At 45.4% G+C, this 13483-nt stretch overlaps 2 protein-coding genes across 2 annotated transcripts; one reads left to right on the top strand and one right to left on the bottom strand.

Annotated features, from left to right (window-relative positions):
- The first annotated feature begins 1760 nt into the window (after positions 1 to 1760).
- LOC123092602 (uncharacterized) lies at positions 1761 to 5968 on the top strand. Its single transcript, XM_044514403.1, has 4 exons — positions 1761 to 1895; positions 2560 to 2815; positions 3135 to 3382; positions 5156 to 5968. Exons 2-4 carry the CDS (start codon positions 2566 to 2568, stop codon positions 5552 to 5554), a joined length of 897 nt encoding a protein of 298 aa, XP_044370338.1. The 5' UTR covers positions 1761 to 1895; positions 2560 to 2565; the 3' UTR covers positions 5555 to 5968.
- A 352-nt stretch (positions 5969 to 6320) lies between these two features.
- Positions 6321 to 10465, bottom strand: LOC123092601 (receptor-like cytoplasmic kinase 176). Its single transcript, XM_044514402.1, has 6 exons — positions 10164 to 10465; positions 9407 to 9732; positions 9179 to 9314; positions 8934 to 9076; positions 8707 to 8830; positions 6321 to 7009 (listed from the first exon to the last, which is right to left on the bottom strand). The coding sequence occupies exons 1-6, from the start codon at positions 10231 to 10233 to the stop codon at positions 6687 to 6689; spliced, it is 1122 nt and encodes a 373-aa protein (XP_044370337.1). The 5' UTR covers positions 10234 to 10465; the 3' UTR covers positions 6321 to 6686.
- Positions 10466 to 13483: the final 3018 nt, after the last annotated feature.

Genomic DNA, 13483 nt, shown 5'->3' with positions numbered 1-13483 from the left:
TGATAAGATAAATGATAACGAGTAACAAGTAAATAAAGTAAACAAAGTGCAGCAAGGTGGCCCAATCCTTTATGTAGCAAAGGATAAGCATGGACAATTTCTAATAATGAGAAAGGAGCTCCCGAGGACACATGGGAATTATCGTCAAGCTAGTTTTCATCACGTTCATATGATTCGTGTTCGGTACTTTGATAATTTGATATGTGGGTGGACCGGTACTTGGGTACTGCCCTTACTGGACAAGCATCCCACTTATGATTAACCCCTATTGCAAGCGTCCGCAACTACAAAAGAAGTATTAAGGTAAACCTAACCACAACATTAAACATATGGATCCATATCAGCCCTAACGAAGCAACGCATAAAATAGGGTTTAAGCTTCTGTCACTCTAGCAACCCATCATCTACTTATTACTTCCCAATGCCTTCCTCTAGGCCCAAATAATGGTGAAGTGTCATGTAGTCGACGTTCACATAACACCACTAGAGGAAAAGACAACATACATCTCATCAAAATATCGAACGAATACCAAATTCACATGACTACTAATAGCAAGACTTCACCCATGTCCTCAGGAACAAACATAACTACTCACAAAGCATATTCATGTTCACAATCAGAGGAGTAATAATATGCATAAAGGATCTGAACATATGATCTTCCACCAAGTAAACCAATTAGCATCAACTACAAGGAGTAATCAACACTACTAGCAACCCACATGTACCAACTTGTGGTTTTAATACAAGATTGGATACAAGAGATGAACTAGGGTTTTGAGAGGAGATGGTGCTGGTGAAGATGTTGATGGAGATTGACCCCCTCTCGATGAGAGGATCGTTGGTGATGATTGCCCCCTCCCAGAGGGAAGTGTCCCCGGCAGAACAGCTCTGCCAGAGCCTAGATTGGTTCCGCCTCATGGCGGCGGAGTTTCGTCCCGTAAGCTTGCCCATGACTTTTTCTAGGGTAAAATCTCTGATATAGCAAAAGATGGACACCGGAGGCCCACCAGGGGGCCCAGGAGATAGGGGGCGCGCCCCGTAGGGGGGGGGGGCGCCCTCCACTCTCCTGGACAGGGTGTGGGCCCCCCGGTGTATTTCTTTCGCTAAAAAATTCTTATTAATTCCAAAAGGATGTTTCATGGAGTTTGAGGACTTTTGGAGCTGTGTAGAATATGTTTCCAATGTTTGCTCTTTTTCCAGCCAGAATTTCAGCTGCCGGCATTACCCCTCTTCATGGTAAACCTTGTAAAATAAGAGAGAATAGCCATAAGTATTGAGATATAATGTGTAATAACATCCCATAATGCAATAAATATTGATATAAAAGCATGATGCAAAATGGACGTATCAGGCGCCGTCTGGCGCCCGCCTGGTCTCGATCGTCATGGGGTAGGCTCGAGTTTACGTGCAATGTGTAAGCTATGACCTATTAGAAGTGAAAGAGTCGACTTTTACACATGTTCCTTTTTTTTTTCTTTGATGTTTTTCTTTCTTGCTTTTCTACGTATTTTTTTCTTTTGTTTCTTTTTTTCATTTTTTTATGTTGTTCCATCATTTTTTCTTTTATTTTTTCTTCTCCATTTGTTGTTTGGTTTCTTTTTTATTCTCCATTATTTTTCATTCTATACATTCTTATACACATGATCAACATTTTTTTTCAAATACTTGTTCAACACTTTTCAAGATGGGCCGGCCCATCTGGGCTCCTCTCGACGCGAGAAGTGGAGCTCGAGCACCCCACATTGGGGATTGGGCCGCCACAGCGTGCGCTTGCCTGGCTCCCGGCCCGGCTCCCCACCGCCCCCCACCCCACACCCACCATCTCTCACGCCGCCGTGAGCGTCACCGCCACCGCCTTCGGGGCCTCCTCTATCGCCGCTGCCGCTGCCAAGGTAAGCCGCAAGGCGGGCTCTTTTGTTATGCCGGCTTTCTTAGGTCTCCTTTCTCTTTCTTTTTATCCGCCCACCCTAGTAGACGGGGGAATCAGGCGACCTCCGGTGCTGCGCCTGCGCGTGTATCTGATCGCCGCGAAATTAGGGTTTCTCGACCTAGCGTGGCTGCTAAATTAAATTTCTTTTTGGTGGTGCGGGACTGAGACTCGGATGCTGTCGCAGCTCACTGGACCGTTCGTAATCATGTCCCCGTTCTCAACTGCTAGCAGCGGTCTGTTCCTTCGGTGCTCTCGAGTGAAAGCTGGGAACAGCGCCGAGATCTGTGGCACCGAGAAGCTTATTACACTCGGAAATTTGCGCCCTGTGTTGCCGGTTTGATGGTGTTTGTTCATGACGATAATGTTAATATAGGTTTAAGCCTTATTGTGGTACTAGTATTTGCTGATTTTGTTTGTGTGATAAAGTTGCATGCCTGTGTGTAAACTTTGTTACGGAATCATGATATGGTAGCTTTGATCTCTTTGAATGTTAGTTAGTTTGGCATGGCAAAACCTTACCTGATGATGCATTCATTTGGCCTAGATTGGTAATTTGGCTGTTCAATCTTAAAATAATTTTCACAATTTGTTACCAACGTTGTTGCTTTTGTATCTTGCACATTCAGGTTAGAATGAGGCGACAGGGACAGGGACAGGGGCAATACGGGGATCCTAACATCAATTCCATGGCCTCTTCCCAGTTGCATCACTACCAGGCTCAGCAAAGGGTTCAACAACTCCCTGATAATAGTTACCCTGGAAGAGATCCTGGGCAAGCTGCTGGGGAGAACCAGTATACCACCCAGAAGGTGAGACAGAGCCAATGGGACAGAGGTGGACCGAATATCCCGAATCAGATTTCACCATATGCATATAACGAGGGTATGTAGTATGTACTACCACTAGTTAGTTTCATGTCTGCTGTATGCGTGTGTGTGCCCACGCACCTGTTTCATTTTGGAATAACTTGCTTCATCTGTTGAAAAGTCCAAGATGTCAACCTTTTTGGTGGTATAACTAGTTTACATATGCTCCCTACACTTTGGACAGATTAGCATTTTTTCCGAGAAACTTTGGACATATTAGTGGTTGTGTAGCTAGCATGGTAAACTGGTAGTATGTGTGAGAATATGCTAGAAAATGTTATGTTTTGCATCTTGGTTACACTTCTGTGCTTCTGAACTGACCGATCCTGATTTAGGTCAAAGTGCTGAGGGTAAACGATCCTTCTATGATGGACAACAATCTGATATGAAGGTTGGTCTAGAAAAGCAACCAAGAAAGGAATCGAGGGACCAGCCTCGTACCGATAAGATTGAAGCAAGGCACGATGAGTATAATCTTCCTCGTACATTTGAAAGTCTAGAGCAGAGTTTTCGTGAAGACATCGTGGTCCTATCCAAGGAACTAAATGATGCAGAGGATGCTGAAAATACTAGGCACAGGGAGGTATGTTCAAATAGTATTGCATGATTCTGGCTTGTCTTTCCTACATGTAGATTAACTGGACTTGCATATCGTTTTTTACCTTCCTGATATCAGTCATTGATATGTCCTACTATTGACAGGAAGTACTTATCCATTTCATGAGAGGATTTAATATCATATGCCTTTTGCTTATTGAGTTTCTGTTTGGTCCTGTTAGCCAATCATGGTATGATTAGCCTTTTGAGTAACAATCGCACAGGTAGATGTTGGGAAACAGATAGAAACTATAGATGTCTTCTCCCCTTGTTCTCAGTTATGTGCATAGACTTGTCAGTTTGTATGTACATTCTCATTTTGCATGCCAATACCAGTACACATCCACATTAATCCATATTAGTCATCTGACATGGACAACCCTCATCTTGCAATGTAATTGCAGAGAACATGCAAGCTCTAGAAACCAATATAAGATTTAATACCAAGAAAAACTTAGTAATAATTAGATATTGAAATGGGGATCTCCCCCCTTGCGCATCTATAGCTTATTCATGTTTCCATTGGTTTACTCTATTAGGGCATCTCCAATGCTGTGCCCTTATATGCCCGCAAACGTCCGGACCAATGCATCCGGACGTTTTTTGCCATCCAACGTTGTGCCGCAAACGTACCTGGGCGAGTCCGCACGCCCGAATTCCCGCAAACCGGCACCAAACCTGGGGGAGGGTTACGGGCGTCCGGACTCGTGCCACGCACGCGTCGGACAAGCGGTCCCACCAAACCGTCTCCCGCGCGATTGAAACTTCGCCCGCGCATTGATGTTGGTCAGCCGCTCCAGAGCGGATGCAACTCGACGACATTGATGCCAGTCAGCTACAGAGCAGAGGTGACTCGATGGCCTTGATTCTGGTCAGAGTGACGTGACCAGACGGGAGAGTGGCGCTGGTTCAATGCGGACGTGGCCTGAGAAGCCTAGTCCGGCCACTGGACGACATTGAAGCGGTGTCACTCCGCCTGCCCGGCCTATTTAAGCAGTGTTTCGGTGCCCTCGTCACCGCAAACCCTCTCCGCTCCTCTCTGCAAACCCTCTCCACTCCTCTCCGCTTCTCCATGGCAGCGGCGATGGAGCGGATGGTGACGGCGGCCTAGCCGGTTAGGGCGGCCATGCGTACGAGGTCACCGTCCGGTACCTCATGTAGTTTAGTTTAGGTTTTTAAAATTTTAGTTGTACAGACAAAATATCGTCCGGTTTATGTAAATTATATCCAACTTTTATCCGGTTTGGAAGAAGTTCGTTCGGTTTCCATGAAATTCGTCCGTTTGATTCAAGTTTGTTATTAAATGCGTGTGGACGTTTAGGGCACACGGTTGGATGGCCGCCTCCCGTATGCGTGTCTCCATCTGCGGACGGATAGTGCGGCTGATTTGGGCGACGGCGTGGAGATGCCCATAGTGTGCCTAGATTTATCATAGTGCACGCCCCGCAACTTATGGTGGATCCTCTTATATGCCTTTCCTATGGCAACTTTTAAATCATCTTTTATATGCCTTCCCTATGGCAACTTTTAAACATCTAAACAATGGAACTTGTTGCAGTAATCTTGCCTCAACTACAATCATACTTGTCAATCTTGCCCCAATTACAGCATGCCAAAGTTAGATTGGACATCATGTTGTGGATAATGCTGCAGCACTCTGTCGCTGGTGCATAGAGTTGATTTCATTAGAACTAGCAGCATACACTGTTATTAATATCAGACAACCGCCGTTTTACATGTTTCTCATGTCTGTGTGCAGAGATTGAACGAAATAAATGCACAGTACCATGAGAAACTATTGGCACTTCGAGCTCGCCAGACGGCTTATCGAGAAGAATTCCTGCGCAAAGAGTCTCTGGAACGCCAGCAGCAATACCAAAAGGCCACCATAAGCAATTATGCAAATAATGTGGTGCCTAGGGAACCACGTGGCTATCCTCCAACAGCTGCAGCCACGCCTCCTGCTGCTGCTCCCTCTGGAGGTTCTTATGGAGAGGCTCATCGGGGTTATGCATCTGGTCAGTATGAAACCTTTGGGGAGCGGCCAGATTACCCAGAGTTCCATGGTGGGGGCCAAGGCCGCGATCATGGTTTTGAGCACCGTGGTCATCAATACCCTGGCGGTCGTGCTTATAACTCTGGCGGGCGCAGATTCTAAAGATGGCTTGATTGAACAGTCAGCCATTTTGGCCTCACTTCACCTGGTCTTATCCTCCGTGGAAAGCTTACAGTAAATTTCTTTAGAAGCTTAGTTCCAGCCTCCTTTGAATGTAAACACCTGTAAAACCTGTTTTGCGATTATGTACTATTTTCTCCAGGGCTGATCATTTTCTTCAGTAGATCGCCTAAAATTCTCCAATTCTCAACTCTTGCGCATGTAGCTGTTTGTGCTTTGCAACCTCACCAGTGTAGAGGAAAAAGGGAGCACTGTGTGGGTGTTGTTTGGCTAGGCTTTGGGTTTCTATGCTTATATCATATGGCTTATCTGCTGTCAACTCATGTCTTGCAATGAAATATTATCGTCAAAGCAATGTGAACATTCCTTTTTTTTATAAAGGACGCCTTTTATTCACACATACTGATCTTTGTTTCTGGTTCTGGTATTTTTTATGGTTTCGAATGATAGAAACTGGGGGTGCATCTACTCCCTCCGTCCGCGAATAAGTGTACTTCTACCATTTTTACTAAGTCAAAATTTTATAATTTTGACCAACTTGTTAGAAAAGAGTAGTAGGTTTATATGACATCAAATTGGTATATTATGAAAATACATTTCAAAAAGAATCTAGTGATACTAATTTTGTGTCATAAATGGTGCTACTTTTACCTATAAAGTTGGTCAAAGTTTCAAAACTTTGAGTTAGAACAAAAGCTAGATGTACACTTATTCGCGGACGGAGGGAGTACACACTAAGGCGACAAACTAACAACTTAATTTCTTCCATTTCTCGTGCAGAGTAAGAGTTTCTCTGACATGGCTCTCGGCATTAGCAAGCACTGACTGAGAATGCTTCAAGACCAAGACACAAAACTGTTTCCCAACTTGTTTTACAAAGCCGATGTACTGCAAATATATAAAACAGGCGTCAGGCTGACAGCAAAGTAACAGGCTACCAGCTAGCTGTACACATGGCGATATATATTCTACATTCTCTTGACAGATTCAAAGGCTAGTCTTCGCCTCAAGTCCGGCAGCTCTTCACTGTCTCTACTCCCTGAAGTGTTGCTTACAAGGAGTAGGTGATGCTCCAGAGAGGTTAAGGAGGACACATGGAACCAGCAACCCTCCCCTACTTGTATGTTTTCTTCACCGCCGGAAGCTTTTCCAGCGCGGTCACGACCTGATCCATGTCCGGCCTGCACCGGACGTCCATCGACAGGCATTGCATCGCAAGCGCTGCCGCCTTCTGCGCCGCGGGGAGCGAATATTGCGACCCCAATCGTGGGTCCAGGACATGGATGACCCTCCTCTTGCTGTTGATGTAAGGTCTTGCCCACTCCACCAGGTTATGCTGTCCAGGCGGGCGGTTCTTGTCCAGAGCACGTTGCCCGGTCAGCAACTCTAGAAGAACAACACCATAGGTGTAGACATCGCTCTTCGTGGTCAAGTGGCCTGCATATAATATGGAGGAAAATCATGTAAGTTTTTGCCAGTCAGATGCATGCAAACCATCATTGACTTTAACCATTACAACATGTGCACAAATTAGAGTAAAGAACAACATGAGGCAATTTAATTATAGCGATCAGAAGAATTTGTGTGAGTGCATCGAAGATGTAACTATTAACTAGCCAAAATCAGTACACATGCAAATCATCATTGAGAACTATTAACTAGCCATAATCAGTCATACAAATCGTCATTGACTTTTTACCACTACAGCATGTGCATATCGGATTAGAGAACAAGATGGGGCAATTTATAGTGATCAGAGGAATTTGTGTGCTAACTTGAATGTGGAACCAAGATGTAGTGTTAAGTGTTTAACTAAGATGAGGCAATTTAATTATAGGAACAAGAAATAATTTGTGTGCTGAGATTAGTGCATTGAAGATGTAACTGTTAAGACTGGTCATAGTGGGGAGTAACATAGACTAGTAACATATGCATGTTACTAGTCTATGTTACTACCTTTATAATGGGTAGTAACATATGGATGATAACATGCAAACCTTCATTAATTAAGCTATAGACTTATTTTACCTCAGGGTGTGTTATGTTACAGTAATATATTATGTTACTCCACAAGCATCTCTCTCCTCATTAACTCCATGCCACATAAGCAAAATTATCTTGAAATGTGTTATGTTACTACCTAAGTTACTCCCACTATGACTAGCCTAACTACCCAAGATGAGTCATACACATGCAAAACATCATTGATACTACCTCTGTCCCAAATCATGATTGATAACTATTTTAGCGACAAGTAATTTCGGACGGAGGGAGTATTAACTAGCCAGTCAGTTGTACGTGAGTAAATCATCATCGACTTTTTATTGGATTATAGAACAAGATGGGGCAAATTTATAGTGATCAGAGGAATTTGTGTGCTAACTTGAACGTGGAACCAAGACGTAGTGTTAAGTGTTTAACTAACCAGCTGAGTATCTAGTCATCCTTCTTCCACTAACCAAAGGTCTGGAAAGCATAAAGTACCGGTTCAAGTTTTCAACTAGCAAGTGGTTTGCCTTTTACAGGGTGTCATACATCACCCCCCAACAAATCTTTTAAGATTTTAAAAAATTGGTAATCATAGGCATCACATGACTGAAACAACAATCGTCAATCTAAAATGGATTGTTCAGACATGCTCTGCTTCGTGGCTCTTGCCTGGTGAGTCACTTTGCTGCTAAATGATTATTTTATGCACCCTCACTACTGTAGGAGAATCACACCCCTTTAAATAAAAGGCACATCCAAGCACAACGAAGAACCATGCCATATAAAACCAAGTGAATCCGACAGATACGCTAGTGTTAGTTGCTTATGTCTCTAAAAAGGATATGGCATGCACGCCATGAAGCATCAATGTCTTTGCTACGAAGATTATTTTCGTTCAATCCTGTTAGCAGTGCATTGCATCAAATAGAAACTACGGAAACTGCGACTTGCCAGCAATGATGTCTTGAACATTGAACCACAGCCATCTTAAGAAGATAATTCCAGAAAAGAATAGAACTTCATTTGCCCTTTTCAAGCAGTGTCAATGAATGCCCCCTTTCATCCATGACTCTAAGATGCATGAAAATAGTAGAGGAACAATATGGTCGTAACAGATAGCTGGTAAGGCATGTTAGAAAGATTACCTGTTGCAAGATATTCAGGGGCAGCATATCCTTGAGTCCCCATGACCCTAGTAGAAACATGACTTTTATCGCCACTTGGGCCATCTTTTGCCAAGCCAAAATCAGAGAGTTTCGCATTATATTCCTGTATGCAGTCAAAGAAGGACAAGAAAGACAAATCTTAAGACCAGAGCTCATTGTACTTTCACTTAGTGTATAGATAAGAGACTGAATTTGCATATGCCCACCGAGTCAAGAAGAACATTGGAGGTCTTGAAATCACGGTATATAACTTTAGCTTCATCGCTATGCAGGAAAGCAAGTCCCCTGGCAGCCTCAAGAGCAACCTTCATCCGTAAATTCCATGAGAGGGGCTGGAAATGTGGAGCTCCTGCAGTACCATTGCACCGTCACTAAACCTTTTCCAACAGTACGAATGGAACATTTCGTGCACAATGAGCATATCACACAAGATAATATTTGAGAAACTCACTCCTGAAAAGATGGTGCTCCAAGCTACCCTTGGGCATGAATTCGTAGACGAGAAGCCGCTGCTCGTCCTCCAAGCAATAGCCGATGAGCTTCACAAGATTGGGGTGTGATAGCTGCCCCAGGTAATTGACCTCAGCCTGCAAGGTATTTTTTTGCAGAAACAAATTAAAACCACAAAACCTTCAGCTCAAACAGGCACAACGGAAGTGCAACAAGGTCAGTGACCAACCAGCCATTCTTTGTGCCCCTGGAAACTGTCCAGCTTGAGCTTCTTCACCGCGACGATCATCCCGGCACCGGGCTTGACGGGCGTGAACGTGCGCTCATCGATCCACCCCTTGAACACGGAGCCGAAGCCCCCCTCCCCGAGCAGGCTGTCGGTCCGGAAGTTCCTTGTGGAACTTCTCAGCTCACTGAAGGTGAACTTGCGGAGGTTGGACGACTGCAAGATCTCCTTCTCGGTCCGAGGAGTCGGTGGCACCGACGACGAAGAACTCTTGCCAAAAGTGCTGGTATCAGTCGCATTGCTGCTGTTGCTGCTCTTGGAATTGTTACCTGGATTGCAAAGCAAGCAGATGCGGTTACTTCGCTGATAAAACTCACGCTAAGATATCAATCCCACTGCCATTCTGGGAGCAAAATTCGCCCTACTTGTTTTGTTTGGGCAAAAACCATATGCGCCTCACACTTGGTAAAATCGTGCAATTTTGCCCACTACTGGCCTTGGCCATCTATGAAGCCCAAAGCGGAAAACTAAACCGTGCAAAATCAACCCGCCCAAGTTGGACTCTTGTTCCAAACAGTGCAGCAGAAGAAAAATCAAGAAACGCTCATTCCTACTCCGAATAATTGACAGGGCCAAGAAGCCACATGAAGTTGAGAAGCAGAGCACACGAAGTTATCTAGCTCAGACCGGAACGGCGCCTCGAAAGCTGATGCAACCAACCAAGAGGCGAGGCGAGGCGAGGCGTAGTGGAGTGGAGTACCTGAGGTGTTGGGAGCACTGAAGGTCGGGTTGATCTCGGCGTTCCCCTGCACGCCGGCGCAGTTCCCCATCAGGAGCGGCAACGGTACCGGCCAGTCCAACCGGAGCCACAAGGCTGGCTGGGTCTGCGTTCGTTCGTTGTAGCTAGTGGCTAGGACTGGGGTTGGCTGTGGCTTGGCTGGCTGCTTTGGGTAGCGGTGTCATTCTTTCCCTTCTTCTCTGCCTGCCTGCGTGCCTGCTAGGTTGGAGGATCTATCATTGCTGCCTCCGGGCGAGGGTGGTGGGAGCAGCCGTGGCGTGGGGCCAGGACAGGCCAGGCGAGTCGCCTCATTAATGAACGACAAGGCTTTTCTCCTCCTCTCCGCCTGCGCACATGTGATTCATTTGGTTCCTTGCAAAATTTAGACCGGACTAAACTTCCATGTCACAGAGAAGGAGAATGATACTTAAGTTCGTTCGACCTCGTAGTCCACTACCCATAGTGATTGCACCGGTGTGTGGCCTATTCAGCACAGCATTTTTGAACTTGTACGTGCACATCATGCCTGATACCGTATCGTTATCGCTGGCCTGCTTTGGGGATTATGTTGACGTTTTCCGTTTAACATTTCAACGGGACGTGACTATCAGTCCAAGCAAATGGGGCCCTACATTTTTTTTTCCTTTCGTGTTTTGTAATGTAGTACTTCCTCCGTTCCCAAATATTTGTCTTTCTAGGCATTTTAAATGAACACAACATACGAATGTATGTAGACTTATTTTAGAGTGTAAATTCACTCATTTTGTTTTGTATGTAGTCACTTGTTGAAATCTCTAGAAAAACAAATATTTGGGAACGGAGGGAGTATAAACTAAAGCACGCGATAGAGATTGCATGGCCGACCTGCCTTCCGCTCTGCAACAGGCTAAGGTGCATAACTGCATGTCAACATCAACGGGACGGGGCGGTGGCTGGCAGCGCTTCTTCTCCTGTCGATCCCATAAATTTGCAGCGGCTCTGAGTACGTTTATACCCCATGTCTGCGTACGTTCTATGCTTAGTACTCAAAGCCGAAAGTACCTACAAACTCTTCTTTTCCTGATGAGGCAAATCTTTTGTCTGTATTTTTTTAAAGCCGAATGTACGAAAAATAAGATTTTAGTAGTTATTTCATTGGGCTCATCTGAGTACTACTCCCTCCATTCCCAAATAATTGTCTTTCTAGCCATCTTAAATAGACTACAACATACGGATATATGTAAACATGTTTTAGAGTATAGATTTACTCACTTTGCTTCGTATGTAGTCACTTGTTGAAATCTCTAGAAAGACAATTATTTAGAAACGGAGGGAGTACTAGCTACTAGTCGTCATAACGAAAAGCACGTGGAGATGCACTGAATCATACGCAACTGCGAACTGGAGTGCAGCTCGATCAGCGGCTAAGTGAGAATTTCCGGGCTATAAGCACCGTCTACTGTTAGTTTTAATCAGTAGCAAACCTGGAAACAGAAGAATTGGTTGGGAATTTAGCGCGTCCAGCCTAGCTCGCACTACAGCCCACAGGATTGACTCCCTTGAGCTTTGCTGGCTATTTTATGGCGAATGAAACGTGTCTATTTCTGTACTCTGTGCTTTTTCTTAGAGAAATATACGTACTCTGTATGTTGTGTATGTGTCAGCTGCTAGCTTGAGCTACGCACGCGATTATATTGCCAGAGATTTCCTTCTTGATTCCAGCTCGGAACGACAGGCTAGTGGCTCCCCATTTGAAGACGGACATGGTTTGCTTGGCTATGACATACACGGAAAAACGTTGAATGTTTCTGTCCCAAAGGGTTGCTATAAACACATCTTGTGTTGTTGAAGTCAAGAAAAGTATTTCTCCCGACAACGGCGGTTGCTGTTATGTGGCGCTGGTTCTATGGGGATTAGTACGAAGACTTTTCAACTACAGTAAGTTTTGCCCGGCTCCGGCGATGAAGGGGCGATGACGACGGCGCATCTTCGACTCGCTTCAATGCTTTTCGTCGTCGCTAGGTGGTCCACGGATTTGGATGTAATTTTTATTATTTCTGATGCTCGTTGCACTGTCCTGTTTGAAGACCAATACATTGAATGTTTTCTCGCAATAAAAGAAAGTATTTCTCCAAGGGCTTTCTGACGGAGCAAAATGTTCCTACACAAGATTCAGACAGCGAGAACTAGGCTACAGCCTAGTGGCAAGGGAGCGCAGTGGCGTCTCCAGCAACCAGGGTTCAAGTCACGTCGGGGACGAATTTATGGTTTCTCACAAGGGATGCTCCTCCTATATCAATAAACCGTAGTCATGCCCATGAGTTTCATCTTTTTAAGATTCAGACAGCGAAGAAAATCTAGTGCAGTAACTCCAGTAGTCATGCCCGAAAGCGAAAGATTTCAATAACGGCCGTAACTTGGCAGGTGTAAGACTCGTCGAGCCACAAATGCAGCGCCACTTGCCACGGCAACAGATCAGCTATCGACACGCTCGCAGCATTAGATCGGCCGACGGCCATCGACCGAGCGTGACTTAACTACGGTGCCCCACCTTGGCGTGCGTATCGCACGGGTAACGACGACCACCAGACGGGTAGAGGGAGCGTGCGGACCGCTGCTTTGCTGCCTCCGGCCGGCAGGTACCACGGCCGCGGTGTCCGGTGAGTTTGTCTGTGTCATCGTCACGGCGTGCGTGCGCATGCATCTGGCTCTTGTCTCTGCTCCGGGCAACTGGCCGGGTCAAGCTGGGCCTAGGATGCTACTGTTGCTTTCAGGCACGAGGTCGGACACGCCATGTGTAACACTCATCAACTAAATACACTCAGATCCCCCTCAAGAGAGAGAGAGAGAGAGAGAGAGAGAGAGAGAGAGAGAGAGAGAGAGAGAGAGAGAGAGAGAGAAACCCGAGATACACTCAGATTCACAAAATCAACCCCAGCGCCACGCTGACAGGATAGAATTCCTGCGGAATTTGTGTTCACAGGAGAGGAGGAAGAGAGGTACGAGCGTAGCTCTAGGGTTTAGATAAACAAAGTTCGCGCGAGAGCTATGGTCTTGCTTATCTTCTTTTTCTTTGCGCACCAACGACGGGCTTACGCTTGCCTGAACCTTTATATTACCAAGAGAGCCAATTCCAGAGAGACCAGAAGCACATGGGGGAGAGTAGCAGGTGCAAAAGACTAGAAGAAATACAGAGAAAAAGCTGGGAAATAAGGCTATAATCTCCTAGCTAAATGGGACAACATTGAGCTCCAATCCCGGAGCAGGTTTTGCTTTCTGAACATTGTTGCAGCGGTGAGAGAAAGGATCAAACCATCTGCCGT

This window comes from Triticum aestivum, chromosome 4B (assembly GCF_018294505.1).
Source record: "Triticum aestivum cultivar Chinese Spring chromosome 4B, IWGSC CS RefSeq v2.1, whole genome shotgun sequence".
NCBI lineage: Eukaryota > Viridiplantae > Streptophyta > Magnoliopsida > Poales > Poaceae > Triticum > Triticum aestivum.
This window is presented reverse-complemented; position numbering and strand designations above follow the sequence as displayed.

Bases quoted from the DNA above. Each gene is read 5' to 3' on its own strand.
- LOC123092601 (XM_044514402.1), bottom strand. From the start codon at position 10,233: ATGGGGAACTGCGCCGGCGTGCAGGGGAACGCCGAGATCAACCCGACC. The intron at 9,077-9,178 runs GTGAGTTTCTCA...ATGGTACTGCAG, and splicing joins GGAGCACCATCTTTTCAGGA to GAGCTCCACATTTCCAGCCC. The intron at 7,010-8,706 runs GTAATCTTTCTA...TATTATATGCAG, and splicing joins CCCTGAATATCTTGCAACAG to GCCACTTGACCACGAAGAGC.
- LOC123092602 (XM_044514403.1), top strand. From the start codon at position 2,566: ATGAGGCGACAGGGACAGGGACAGGGGCAATACGGGGATCCTAACATC. The intron at 2,816-3,134 runs GTATGTAGTATG...ATCCTGATTTAG, and splicing joins ACCATATGCATATAACGAGG to GTCAAAGTGCTGAGGGTAAA. The intron at 3,383-5,155 runs GTATGTTCAAAT...GTCTGTGTGCAG, and splicing joins AAAATACTAGGCACAGGGAG to AGATTGAACGAAATAAATGC.